Genomic DNA, 13,218 nt, shown 5'->3' on the forward strand with positions numbered 1-13,218 from the left:
AAAGGAATGTTTGAAAAGTAGAGCGGGTATGTCGTCAAGATACTCAAAACATATAGAGGGGGAGAGTTTACCTATAATGAGTTTGATGATTTTTATATTAAGAATGGCATCCAAAGATAGCTTAATGCTGCATATACACCTCAACAAAATGGTATTTCTAAAAGAAAGAATTGTACCATTGTGGAAATGGCACGAAGCATGATGCAAACAAAGAATCTTCCAAATAATTTTTGGGGAGAAGCAGTTGCGACTACTATATATAATTTCAATCGAAGTCCCATAAAAATAGTTCAAAACATAACTCCAAAGGAAGCTTGGAGTGGTCACAAGCCTTTAGTGGCTCATGTCCTCCAAGTTCACCTAGTTCTTCCCGTAGTGCAAACTCGGGTGAAGATTCACCTCCACCATCACCTTCAGCATCAACTCCAAGAAACGTACGAAGTTTGGTTGATATCTATTAGAGGAGTGCAAATACAACTCCATTTGTTAATTTTGCTTTGTTTAGTACAATTCAAGATGAGCCCTTTGTATTTGAAGAAGTAGTAAAAGAACCTATATGGTTTAATGCTATGAATGATGAGATGAATTCCATTCATAAGAACAATACTTGGGATTTAGTTCAATTTCCCAAAGATAATCAGGTGATTGGGCTGGTTTAGTGGATGATAGAAAATCTACATCTAGATATGATTTTTCACTTGGTTCTAGAGTTGTCTCTTGGAGTAGCAAGAAATAGGCAACCGTGGCTCTTTCTTCAGGAGAAGCAGAGTACATTGCAGCCACCTCAGCACGTACTCAAGCAGTTTGGATTAGATGGATATTGGAAGATCTACATTTGATTTAACAACATCCAACCACCATCTACTATGATACCAATAGCACTATTTCCATCACAAAGAATCTTGTGTTTCGTGCTAGAACAAAGCACATAGAGATCGGACATCATTGCATTCATGACTTGGTTCAAGATGGGCAAGTAGAGTTACAGTTCTATCCTTCATTTGAGCAAGTAGCTGATATCTTCACCAAAGCTCTTCCTACATCTAGTTTTACTTCCTTTATACATTAGTTGGGACTCACCTCCATTGATCATCTAGAGGGAGATTGAAGACAAGTTTGATATTGAAATGATATTCTCAATAACAGAATGTCATCCTGGAGATTGCTATGTTGGAGATCAAACTCAAGATTAGAATGATGCCATGGAGATTAAGACTTAATAGAAACTACTAAGAATGTGGTTTTATTTTGTTAATAAACTAGTAGTTTAGAAACTACTAAGATACACATTAGTCTTGTCTAAATAGTGGTTTTTGTTTTTAGAAACTGTTGTCTATGCAATGACAAAATTGCTAATTGTTTTTTAGTTACTTTTGTTTTTTGATAGACTTGAAGAGTCTATAAATGTAATCTTTGTTATTGTAATTTTTAATTAAGTTTTTCATATCAATAATATTTAGTCTTCTTTTCAGTTGATGCTTTGTATTCTGTGAGTTTTTTATTATTATAATCTTTCAATGCCAAAGCCAATTATCTATACCAAATTCGTTCATAGATTTCTAAGTTACTCAAATTAATGGCTAGAAGTCAATAGTTGACGTGCTATTCTTTATGTGATCGACATGCTAAGGTTTGTTTGATAAGCGGGTCGATCTGTTGTCTCGATTGAATCAGTTGGATACTTAGACCCAGAGTCAATTTTATTCCCGTATACTTTTACAGCTTTAACTTGTATCATCGTTAACATGCAAATATACCTAGAACATACAGAGAGGTTTATAAACATATAAAGATATGGAAGTTATTTATATAGCTTCGGAGTTGTTTTGATAGATATTTAATGATTTGTTTTGTTTAAAAATTTGTTTCCCGAACCGCCTAGTTTCTTTGCGTTTGAGATTTTTTTTAAATTCAAGTAATTCCTCTGCTTCCCTGAGACTCATCATTGTTTCCATTAATAAAAAGTTATTTCCATACGAGCAAGTTAATAGAGAGAAGTTAATACAACTTTGGAGTGGTATTATTGGAGCTCATATGCGGCAGAAAATCCATAGATGTAGAGCGGTCTGAGGAAGAACTCAGCCTTATAAAATGGGTCAGATCTAATATACTTTTTGTGGTTTCATTTTCTGCAGATTTTATACATTTATTGACTACATATAATGAAACATGCAATCATTTTTATCTAACAGGTCAAGCCTTATGTGGAGGTGAATGAAGAATTTGGCCGTCAAGTGACAAACATCCTAGATAAAAGGCTGCATTTATCTCAAAATGAATTGAAATCCTTTTATGACGTATTTATTTTGTCAACAAAATGCATTCAGAGCGAGGCATCCAAAAGACGAATAATGAGTGAAATTGTAACACAGATAAGGGATGCCCTGGCTTCAATCAAAACAAAAGATACCACTAAAAATTCAGTAGAGTCTTTCAGTTTTGCAGAGCACAGTTGCACTAGTCTAATTCAAGTTGGTAGATGACACTAAGATGGTAAGGCTAAGATATGTGTTGTTATAGCTACTTCCTATTGCTCCCAAATCTAAAACAAGCAAGACAACAACTCTATTGATATTTTTAAGATTCTTCAGTCGACAAGTTCTATGTTCAGAATCTTATTTTAAGTCAATGTATGAAAAAATCGGTTGACTTTAATGTATAATTTTAGTGGCTATGATTTCTATAAGGATTTGTCTTTGTACTAGTTGAAAATAGTATGTATTAATAGTATGTATTAAGGAGAAAGACATATCACTTCACATCACATCACTTGAAGATTTCAATTGATAAGCATCATCATAAAATTCGTTTTTAGGTTGAAAAGAAATAGTTTTGTTTTATATTAGCTATATAAATTTGTTTTGATTAGATTAAATTGGGAGAAGTCTGAACCATTACATAATTGCTACGTAACCAAAAAAGCGAGAAAAAACTTGGAACTCATAAGGAGTGAGAGCCCAAAACCTAAGTACTGACTATTAAAATGGAGCAGAACCCAACAAGCACCCAAAACAAGACACCGCAAAATCTAAGGACTAGACTAGACTATAGACAAATAGAGGAAAACAACAATAGACCCAAAACCACTAAAGACACAAATCGATGGCCTTTATAGTGGGGGGCTTTTCAATATTCCAATCCTAGCTCATTGCCTTCACCTTATCATAGAAAGAGAGCATCTTTGTGATTATATAAATATTGGTAATTATATCATAAGTTCTAATTAGATTAAATCAGAAGAGGCCTAAATCATTATATCACTGCTACTACTAAGAAAGCTAGGGACTCATGAGGAGTGAGAGCACAAAACGAGAGTGACAACTACCAAAAGTAACAAATCTTAGTAGACACCACTAAACCCAAAGACTAGACTAGACTAAACAAATAAATAGAACAAAAAACCATTAGGCACACCCCCATCAACGACACAAACCAAAGGCTTACCTGGTGGGGGCTTCTCAATTTTCCAATTCTAGTTTGTCACTTTCACTTTGTCAAAGAAGTAGAGCCTCTTGTTTGAAACAGTACTAGATGAAGTAGTAGGGGACTTTGGGGTAGCTTTCATCTTAGATACTAATGGGTCTAAGCCATTAGCAGGGGAAAAATTAAAATGATGCTTCTCTCTTGCCCACCTCGTGTTGATTTCTTCTTGAATGTCTTGTAGAGCTACCAAATTCTTCTGGGACACTTCATTGTTCTAAGTTATCATTTCTCCCTTTTCCTTTTTAGGGACAATTGGTAGTGTTATGAAACCTCAATTCCCTCCATCGTCTCCTTTCTATCCTCCTCCAAGTCTATCTTGTCACAGAACCCCCTCAATTCCTTTCCACCTTTCAATATTTTAAGCTAAATCTTTGGCTACAACCCAAACCGTTTAGTCCTTATTTTTTGTTGCCAAGATTAAGGCCCTAGAATCCACTTCAACAAAGGCCTCTAGTCTATTAAAAACTTTTTTGCCACATTAAATTTCCCAAGAGGCTAGCAGATTATAGCTTCTTATTTATTGTAGCTATCACAGAGTTCAAGAACCTTGTCCATAAGGGAAGTCTCATTTCCTTGAAAAGTTCATAGGTGAGGGGTGAGGGGAGCCAAATAAGAGCATAGCAAAGGTGGCAACATTATTAGTAGGGGTTTTTAGGGCCCACTTAGACCTAATAGACCATGAGGAAGAAAAGTTCTCAAAATCATTTTCTTCTCCTTCGGCTCTTTGACAATACATTCAATAATGAGAGGCATCGAGGTACTTTTGGATTTAGCCGTCTTGACACAGTTAACATAGGTAGGGGCCCCTTTGGGTTTAGGAGTAGAAATGACATCTTAACTATCTAGATTATTCAACAACTCAACACATAGAGTGGGAGTAGAGGGATTAGTAGTTAGCCGACAAGTGGAAGTTAAATCTAGGTGGAATTTATAGATATGTTGAATAAACTCTTGATGTAGGGCAAGGACATATTTAGTTTTCAAAACAAACATAGACTGGGATGTAGATGAGAAAATCGAATAATGGAAATTCATCTTCACACCACACTTCAAATGGTTGAGCATGGGGAAAAGTTGAGAATGGAACCATTTAAATCTCTCATCCAAAGTGATAAATTTTATGAGGAGTAGCACAACCTATATCCAAACCCTATGTAAGTAATTTATGTTGGAACCACTTTGAAAGCAAGCAACTTTCTCCCCCATCTTCAAGAACCTCTTGAAATCCTCCTTGTAATTATCCTTAGTTTCTTTGGGAAGTTTGTGTCCTCCACCACAAGATCCATAGCAACCACAATGGTTTTCATAGACACCATGAATTTCTCCCTACCCACTTAGAATTCTTCATCATCCCAAGATTGGGAAAACTACTCATACAGAGAAGGGTTGAAGCCCTTCATTCCTCAACATATGTTGCCAAATTTCTCTCCACCACCTTTTTTCAAAGAATTCCATTTCGTTTGAAAAAGTCAATTGTGTATGGCTTAGTTTGAATAAGATCTCCACCTATGGTATCCACAGTAGAGCCAAGAACATCGAACAAAAAGAGGTTGCTAAAACATGCTATGGGAGAAATACAAAATTTTTGAAAGAAGCATAGATTTTTCTATATTTAATGTCATTATATCATAAGTTATATTAGATTTTATCAATCATTTAGAATCAAGGTTAATCTATTTTTAGGTTTTGTAGTAGGATTAATGGATCTTTTTAAAGGGGTTTTTGTATTTAGCCATAAGATAGTAGATGGCTAGATGAAATATATCTAAAATTATAAGATATATGGGAGGTGTATTTTCTATAAATTCATTTGGGCTGTATGACATTATTGACACACTTTTTCTTTGTACTCCAGGGTATTTTTTAATATAAATGGGTGTTGGCCCTTCTAGATATTTAATTATCAAAATAAAAATAAAAATGAATAAATTATATACATACATACATACATACATACATACATACATACATACATACATACATACATACATACATACATACAGACATACATACATACATGCATGCATGCCTAAATGCATACATGCATGCATGCATGAATGCATACATACATACATACATACAATTTGGTCATATATGATAGGGGATAAAAAATTGTAAAAAATATTAGTGTCAAAAGTAGATTATTTGACAAGCATTTCTAGCTAACTTGGGTCTTCATATATAATGGTTATAAATGTTTAGCTTTATGACACACTTATGATAAGTCTAAGGATGGGATTCAATTTAAATTGGGAAGAAAATTGTAATTCATGGATTTGATACTATGATGAATCAACCAAGTGTAAATGAATACCCAACAATTTCTACAAGAGAACACATAAAAGAATAAGCCACAAAATATGATGAAAATGTATTAAACATATAAGTGAAATATTTGTATATTTATAGCATGGACGAAGTGGGAAGGGAAAATTGTGATTCTAACTAAATCTTTAAGAGGTGTGAAACATTTAAAACTCTTGGGAAAAGTGTGAGAGCACGTGTCATGTCTCTAGGGGATGAGACAATCAAACTTAAAAATGAGATTAAGTTACTAAGAATTGTTGAGGAACTAGACAAATGTAAGTTAGGTGTGTAATAAATATTTTCATAGTAGCATATTATATTAAGAAAATATTTCAATTATACTCATAATTTTGTACAAGCATAAATGTTCACACGCCAAACAAAATAGTAATCAAGGAATGTCTAAATATCTTATTCGAGTGACTAATGATTGTTTGTTATGACTAAAATATATTAAAAGTCTTGTTATATATTACTAATGGAGCAAACATATGGATACCAAGTAACATTTTATAAGAGAGTTCGTAAAATATTGAAAAATGAATTTGATTTTTTATTGATCTACACGTCAGTTGATAGATATATTAACAAACATATTAGCTAAAGACAACTTTGACCACCTCAGAAAAAAATTGTGTTATGGATGCTGAAATAGTTAATTATAAAAGCTAAAAGGGGAGTGTTGAAATATGTTATTTTTCCCACCAACATTAAATATTGGGAGTGCGATGTAAATTGTAATTATGATATTTCTAGAAAAAAAATGTTTAATATATATTAAGGAGTTTTTAAATGTGTCATGTTGACTAAGGCTTCTAAAGATTGACTAAAAAATATCTAAAGATATCTATATCTTGAGACAATTGTAATGTTTTATCATCATATGATCAAATGAATAATTAGTAAAAATTGTTGAATGCTATAACATAATTAATAATATATATGCTTATAATCATAATATTTCTTTACCTTTATCCCTTCTTCACTACCTAGAATATTTTTATTATTTAAACTTGACCCTGCTTAAACTTTGAGGATGGCTTCTATTACTCAACCCTTTTCTTTAAATATTATTTGTTTCCATAAAAGAAATACATAGACAATATTAATTAAGAGAAAAACAACAAACCTTATTTCTTAATAAAACACACTAAAAGTAACGATTGAAACATGCTTTTAAAATATCAACTTTTTAACTCCTCTAATAACTCTCCATCGAACGGAAGGTGGCGTGGAGTTTTGCGGCTAGCATAAACAATCCATATGATAGCCATACGACTCTCCTGTCACCTACCAGCATGGATTAAGCTGCAACTATATTCTGCAAAGCTGAAAGACTGCACATTTTCTTCAGTCGTGTCATCCGATACTACTGAAATCAGAGCCTCTCTTAGATGTGTCACAATCTCACTAATCGTTGGTCTTTTGGATGCCTCGCTCTGAATGCATTTTATTGACAAGTCCAATAGATCATTAAAGGATTTGAAGTCATTTTTGGATAGGTGCATCCTTTTATCTAGAATGTCTGTCAATTGACGCTCGGGTTCTTCATTCGCCGCCACATAAAGCAGGACCTTTTAGATAAAAACGATTGCACATTTCATTAGATAGATTTTACTAACGCATGAAAATTGCTGGCAATTATACCAGAAAAAATAGACAAAATCTAACCCATTTGATAAGGCTGAGTTCTTCTTCGGATCGTTCTGCGTCTATCGGCTTTCTGCCGCATATGATCTCCAGTAAAACCACTCCAAAGCTGTATACGTCACTTTTCTCTGTCAACTTGCTCGTACGAAAATACCTTTTTATTGAACAAAACAATGATTACTTTTAGAGAAATAGAAAATTATACTTTGAATTTAATAAAAATATCACGCCCAAAGCAGTAGACAGTTTGAGACAAAGATTTTAAGAGAAAACAGGCAATAGAATCTTCCATGCTACTACAAACGTATCAGAGAATAGAATACTGACTCTGGATCTAAGTATCCAACCGATCCCTTTATGGTCGTGGTCACATGAGATGTATTGTCATCACCAATCATTTTTGAAAGGCCGAAATCTGCTACTTTTGCCCGTAGTCTGGAGTCCAGCAGGATATTTGAGCTCTTCACGTCCCTGTGAACGATTTTCGGTGTGCAGCTTACATGCAGATATTCCAATCCTTTAACAATTTCAACAAAGAAACTATTACCCAAAGTTGCTCTTAATTCTGCCAAAAATAGTAGGTATCATCCAAACAAAATTAAAATCGGAATACCCAAACTGGCTTTAAGAAATCTGATTTGATACAAAATTAAAAGCGGAATCATTACAAAATTTGGAATAACCTATCTACACCGGCGACATACTACCTTCTGCTGCATCTAAAGCTACTCGAAGCCTGGTTTTCCAATCCAGTGTAGAAGAGTTGGCCAAGGAACCTACAGAATATAGAGTTAAATGAGTGGACGTGTGTTAGAACAGGTGAGAGCATAATTTTATCTTTAGTTAACTTTCAAAAGTTTCAATGATCATAAAGTTCGGAATAAATTTATGTCTTATTTAAGTTGGAAAAATGGCACTTGACGTTTGATCCTTTTTCGTTTACACTAAAATATAATTAACAGTTGATTAGGCTGCTTGCCCGCCATGTTCTTTTTACTCAGAGAGTATGTGTGTGTGTTGACTCACCATGGAGGTGGTCTTTAAGTGATCCGCAGGGCATGTGCTCATAAACAAGCATTTGTTGTTTGAAGTCATTGCAATAGCCAAGCAAGGACACCAAGTTCCTGTGATTCAATCGAGACAGCAGATCGATCTGCTCATAGAGAATTTTTTTAGCTTTAATTATCCAACATAGCATGTCGAGTGTTTATACGCAACCTTTACTTCTACTATCTTTAGACTTAAAAGATACAAATTTGAGATAGATTTTAGGCTTTCGCATTACCTCGTTCAAGAACTCGGTTGCTCCTTGTTTAGATAAGGACGATAGAAGCTTTACAGCCACGTCTTTACCATTCTGCAATTTACCGAAGTAGACACTTCCAAAACCACCTTCGCCAATCTTGTGGCTCATATTCTCTGTAGCTATCATTATCTCCACTAGACTAAATGAGCGAGACTTCACGAGGTTGGGTACAATTACAGCTGCACCTTCAATTACCTAATAAACAATATATGTTTCAATTCACCAAACATAGAGATTTATAAGATATATACGTTTATGGTTAGAAAGAGCCAACCATTTGGTTTCGTTTCTTGGAGTTCATATTCACCATTTGGTTTCGTTTATTGGAGTTACGTCTTCCACGACATATAATAAACAATATGATTGCTACAAAAGCTGGAACTACAACACCAATAGTTGATTTAGCAACAATCCCGACTTTATTTCGCTTTGACTGGCACTTATCTTTACCCTTACACAGATGGGGATTCCCGGTATAACTGCAGACCAGTATATAAATTCTTAAAATCGGCGAGTTTTTGTCCAGTTTATACGTGTATGAGAAAATAAAGTGTCTAGTTTCTTTCTATTGTTTCATATCAAAATTACCTGAGGATCAATAAAGGATTCTTCAAAAGCCCTTCCGGGACAACTCCACTGAAGTTATTGTTTTCTAAATTTCTTGGGGGTGTGGAAAAGAGTGAACAGTTCAAATAGAATAAATAAAATTAGCATCCCTAAAACTAGCATGAAATTGCTGCAAAATATGAAACGTACAGTTGTTTTAAGTTACTCAATTGTGACAGACAATCTGGGATGATTCCTGTCAAGTAGTTGTTTTCAAGACGTCTGAAAATTGCAAAACAAAAAAATTATTAGATGGAAAAACGAATTATAACCTGCATATAGGAGCGCACGTAATCTGTAACTACTGAAACTAATATATGACAGAACGCAGCTTACATTATCTCCAATTTGGTTAAGCTGCACAAGTCTGGCAATGTTCCTGATAAATTATTGTTCTGAAGAGAACTGTTTAACATACGAGTTAGCAAAACCGTTAGAAAAATGTTTCAAAACGAAATTTTAACCAGACACAACCGACTACATTTAAATCGCTAATCCGAGTTCTCACATGCTTCTCAATTCAGTTATTTGGCTCATCCCTTTTGGTACAGTTCCAGACAGATTCCTCCCGGACAAATCGCTAATTGACAGTAGAACTCAAGATAATCAATTACATAATCTCTAGTTAGTTTTCAAGTACTCAAAAATTGATGCACCATAAGAACACATGTAACTGTGTTATGTAAACTTACACATCAAATATTCTCACTGGAAGCCCTTTATTGCATCTGATTCCAGTCCATTCAATACCAAAACAAGGATCCGATATCCAGCTTTTGATACTAAAATTTCTTTTAATTGATAAAAGCGCACCAACTGCACCGTAACAACGTTCATGACTCCGTTACAGGAAACCATGGTTACAAATGGAATCAGGAAATAAAGATATGAGGATCTTACCATCACCTCCATCAGTTTCTGGCTTACTTTCCACTATTCTGTAATACTCAATGGCGTTAATTAGAGGACCACGGCTAGACTTTCCTGGTTGGTCTATGGTTTCAAGAGATATCACCACTTAACTTCCTTGTGTGTAGTTGTATGTGATTGGCAGCTCAATCGAGTGATTTTGCAGAGCGTAATCTATGTAGCGAACAGCCTGCTCATTTACCATAACATTGAAGTTGCTTGCCTCTGAGCTGTTGAGGATCTCGACTTCTGCAAAATATAATACAACTAAGGTTCTCGTATTCTGTTGCGGAAGTATTAAACGCAACCGATTTGCAGTGCTTTTGGCAATTACAGCTGTCTGCATCACAACAGCAGGAGGGAAACTGGTGATATTATTCTTGTTCAAAACCGTTCTATTCGAATGTGCTTTTCGAATAAGAGTAGTGTTGTATAGAACAGACATGAGGCTGTCCGAATTCCACAAGCGATCGAATCGGTCTTGAGGGTACCTGATCAGGAATGGACAGTTTGAATTTGTAACTGCAATAAATTTTTACTTCAATGATCTACGATTTTTGTTTAGACAATATAAAACTTCAAATTTTATGACTTATCTAATATTATTAGGGTACCTGATTGAAGAAAAGAGGGGAATAGAAAACAAACTTGGAAATTATATTAAACATTTCACCGATTCTCTGAGCTGCTGATCTAATAACCTTCAAACCTGATCACATACTTCAGTAACTAAGCTATAAACAAACAGAGTTTGCAACTTCATACAGTTCTGTAGAGTCTGACTCTAAAAAGTGACTACCAAAATGTAAAGTCATACAATATTAGAAAAATTGAACAATTATGGACGATGAAGAATACATAAAATAATATATTTCTTGCTACCCACAAAGCGTGTGAATGGGACAGTGGACACATATAAGTAAATATAAAAGCCATTCCAATCCTAAGCAAGATCTGCTTCAACGTTTCTATTTAATGACATAGATGACTGCAGATATGAGAGGTACGGAGATGACAAGAACAACTGGCAAAGTTGATGAAGCATTAGGATTACAATTTCCAATACTGATCAGGAATGGATAGCTTGAATCTCTAACTGTGATATTTTTACTTCAATCATCCAAGATTTTTATTTAGACAATATCAAGGCTTAAATTTTTATGACATCCAATATTATTAGTTAATGATATCCTATTTTGGGTTTACATGAATTTAGTCAATCGATTACTATATTTCTTCAAAAGACCATTAATTCATTTCATCTTTCTTCATTTCTATAAATAAACGTCAAGACAATACATTTTATTAAAAGACTATTAAATACTCGATGGTGAATATGAAAAGATCCCTCTCTTCTTACGAAGGTTGTTACCTTAATAAGCCTTTTAAAGAGCAGAAATACCTGATAAGATCGGAGGATTGAGCACCCACATCATATCTTGATATTGAACTCAACATCATTCCCGGCTTCATCTGAGCCTCATAGAGGCCGCCTGAAAGACTCCTCAACTCAATTGCAGATATAAAGGGATCGCTGCTGTCTGAAGTTCGAATCAAGCAAACATAGATGACATTGGTAGAACTGGTGATGATCATTTCTCTGGTAAATTCTGGGATTTCCGGAGACGTTATAGATTGGATCTTTTGAATAAGCATGCCTTGCGTCTCCACAGAAACATTAAAGCTTGGAAGCTCTTGGATTCCATTATAATTACCAAAAAGAAACCACAGGCGTACGAGGTATGTGACATTAATGTTTAAGGGCAAACTATAGCATGATTTATTTAGAGACTTTGAAAAGTGACGCAAGGACTGCAAGGGATATGGTATACTTGAGTTACTAACATTCGCTGCCTCGCCAACATCTATATAATTGCCATCCGAAATCCACGTTATATTGGTCACAGAATCAGTGTAATTGTCTCCGCCGCCACAATTGATGCTCAGGAATCCTGCTTTCCAACAAATGAGAAGTAATGAGTGAAATAAAGAAACAAAGAGATATTAAAACAAATTCTCTCCCTTTGTTTTTTACCTGGCTGAGCTGAAACTGAGACAAGAAACGCGAAGACATTCGTGGTGAGCATAAGTAGGCTTCTGCCTCTCAAAATTAACTTGTCCATCGACTCGGAGAATAGTTTTGAAGCGGATATTTACAAATTATATATATGGAATACGCAAAACCTCCATTGAAATAATTGTGTTACAAAGTTCTGTTTATCTGTACTTCTTAGTTAATTAAGTAAAACAAATATACGAACCTCAATGTCTGGAAAGAGGTTGCGTGTGGGACTAGCTATTGTTATTTCCATACGCTCATGTGCTGTAGGTCGTTGCTATTCATCTTTGAATTTATCTTTTTTAAATTTAGAATGTTGTGCGTCAGCGATAACGTTGTTTTGGAATGGATCCAAGGTTTTAAATGCCAGGACAAGACTTTTGGATTGCTGGCGATGACTTCAAATTTCCCGCGCTTGAATTCTTTTCTCCATAAATGCCGGTCCAAATCAATATACTTCTTGAAGGGGCTAAAGTCAATTTTTTTAGATTCAAATATTTATATTAATATGAAAACAAACTTCTAAATGGTTATTTCCATACGCTCATGTGCAGGAGGTATCTTTTTTAAGTTTAGAATGTTGTGCGTCAGCGATGACGTTATTTTGCAATGGATCCAAGGCTTTAAATGTCAGGACAAGACTTTTCGATTGCTGGCGGGCGATGACTTCAAATTTCCCCCGCTTGAATTCTTTTCTCCATAAATGCCGGTCCAAATCAATATACTTCTTGAAGGGGCTAAAGTCAATTTCTTTATATTCAAAGATTTATATTAATATGAAAACAAACTTCTAAATCATCTTTAAGAACACTATTGTTCAACCTTCTTCCATTTCTATGTTAGATGCAGTCTTGACTCTTGGAATTAATAACATGTAAACTGTACCCTTTTGATTCAA

General features: G+C 34.6%; 3 protein-coding genes across 4 annotated transcripts; all 3 read right to left on the reverse strand.

The window, feature by feature from the left end:
* Positions 1 to 6,994: 6,994 nt before the first annotated feature.
* Positions 6,995 to 10,174, reverse strand: LOC131026708 (probable LRR receptor-like serine/threonine-protein kinase At5g48740). Of its 2 annotated transcripts, XM_059222155.1 has the most exons (10): positions 9,861 to 10,174; positions 9,689 to 9,757; positions 9,503 to 9,574; positions 9,335 to 9,406; positions 8,726 to 9,225; positions 8,467 to 8,593; positions 8,148 to 8,216; positions 7,768 to 7,957; positions 7,462 to 7,594; positions 6,995 to 7,364 (listed from the first exon to the last, which is right to left on the reverse strand). In XM_059222155.1, the coding sequence occupies exons 5-10, from the start codon at positions 8,870 to 8,872 to the stop codon at positions 7,077 to 7,079; spliced, it is 954 nt and encodes a 317-aa protein (XP_059078138.1). In that variant the 5' UTR covers positions 8,873 to 9,225; positions 9,335 to 9,406; positions 9,503 to 9,574; positions 9,689 to 9,757; positions 9,861 to 10,174; the 3' UTR covers positions 6,995 to 7,076. The 2 variants fall into 2 exon arrangements, with proteins under 2 accessions (XP_059078138.1, XP_057812622.1); XM_057956639.2 differs by having other exon boundaries at positions 8,726 to 9,574.
* On the reverse strand, positions 9,469 to 10,210 carry LOC131028293 (probable LRR receptor-like serine/threonine-protein kinase At2g23950). The gene is made up of 4 exons (XM_059208598.1): positions 10,062 to 10,210; positions 9,861 to 9,932; positions 9,689 to 9,757; positions 9,469 to 9,574 (listed from the first exon to the last, which is right to left on the reverse strand). The coding sequence occupies exons 1-4, from the start codon at positions 10,208 to 10,210 to the stop codon at positions 9,469 to 9,471; spliced, it is 396 nt and encodes a 131-aa protein (XP_059064581.1).
* Positions 10,177 to 12,384, reverse strand: LOC131026709 (putative leucine-rich repeat receptor-like serine/threonine-protein kinase At2g14440). The gene is made up of 3 exons (XM_057956642.2): positions 12,297 to 12,384; positions 11,664 to 12,213; positions 10,177 to 10,752 (listed from the first exon to the last, which is right to left on the reverse strand). The coding sequence occupies exons 1-3, from the start codon at positions 12,382 to 12,384 to the stop codon at positions 10,371 to 10,373; spliced, it is 1,020 nt and encodes a 339-aa protein (XP_057812625.2). The 3' UTR covers positions 10,177 to 10,370.
* Between the last annotated feature and the right edge of the window lie 834 nt (positions 12,385 to 13,218).

The sequence above is a fragment of the Cryptomeria japonica genome, chromosome 1, assembly GCF_030272615.1.
Source record: "Cryptomeria japonica chromosome 1, Sugi_1.0, whole genome shotgun sequence".
NCBI classification, from domain to species: domain Eukaryota; kingdom Viridiplantae; phylum Streptophyta; class Pinopsida; order Cupressales; family Cupressaceae; genus Cryptomeria; species Cryptomeria japonica.

What these genes read in the sequence shown, in the direction of transcription:
- LOC131026709 (XM_057956642.2), bottom strand. Translation starts at nt 12,384, where the DNA reads ATGGACAAGTTAATTTTGAGAGGCAGAAGCCTACTTATGCTCACCACG. An exon ending in CTCAGTTTCAGCTCAGCCAG is followed by an intron (nt 12,214 to 12,296) that starts GTAAAAAACAAA and finishes GTTGGAAAGCAG; the next exon opens with GATTCCTGAGCATCAATTGT. An exon ending in CAATCCTCCGATCTTATCAG is followed by an intron (nt 10,753 to 11,663) that starts GTATTTCTGCTC and finishes ATTCCTGATCAG; the next exon opens with GTACCCTCAAGACCGATTCG.
- LOC131026708 (XM_059222155.1), bottom strand. Translation starts at nt 8,872, where the DNA reads ATGATAGCTACAGAGAATATGAGCCACAAGATTGGCGAAGGTGGTTTT. An exon ending in CAACCGAGTTCTTGAACGAG is followed by an intron (nt 8,594 to 8,725) that starts GTAATGCGAAAG and finishes CTCTATGAGCAG; the next exon opens with ATCGATCTGCTGTCTCGATT. An exon ending in AGCTTTAGATGCAGCAGAAG is followed by an intron (nt 7,958 to 8,147) that starts GTAGTATGTCGC and finishes AAATTGTTAAAG; the next exon opens with GATTGGAATATCTGCATGTA.
- LOC131028293 (XM_059208598.1), bottom strand. Translation starts at nt 10,210, where the DNA reads ATGGTTTCCTGTAACGGAGTCATGAACGTTGTTACGGTGCAGTTGGTG. An exon ending in ATAACTGAATTGAGAAGCAT is followed by an intron (nt 9,758 to 9,860) that starts GTGAGAACTCGG and finishes TATGTTAAACAG; the next exon opens with TTCTCTTCAGAACAATAATT. An exon ending in TTAACCAAATTGGAGATAAT is followed by an intron (nt 9,575 to 9,688) that starts GTAAGCTGCGTT and finishes TGCAATTTTCAG; the next exon opens with ACGTCTTGAAAACAACTACT.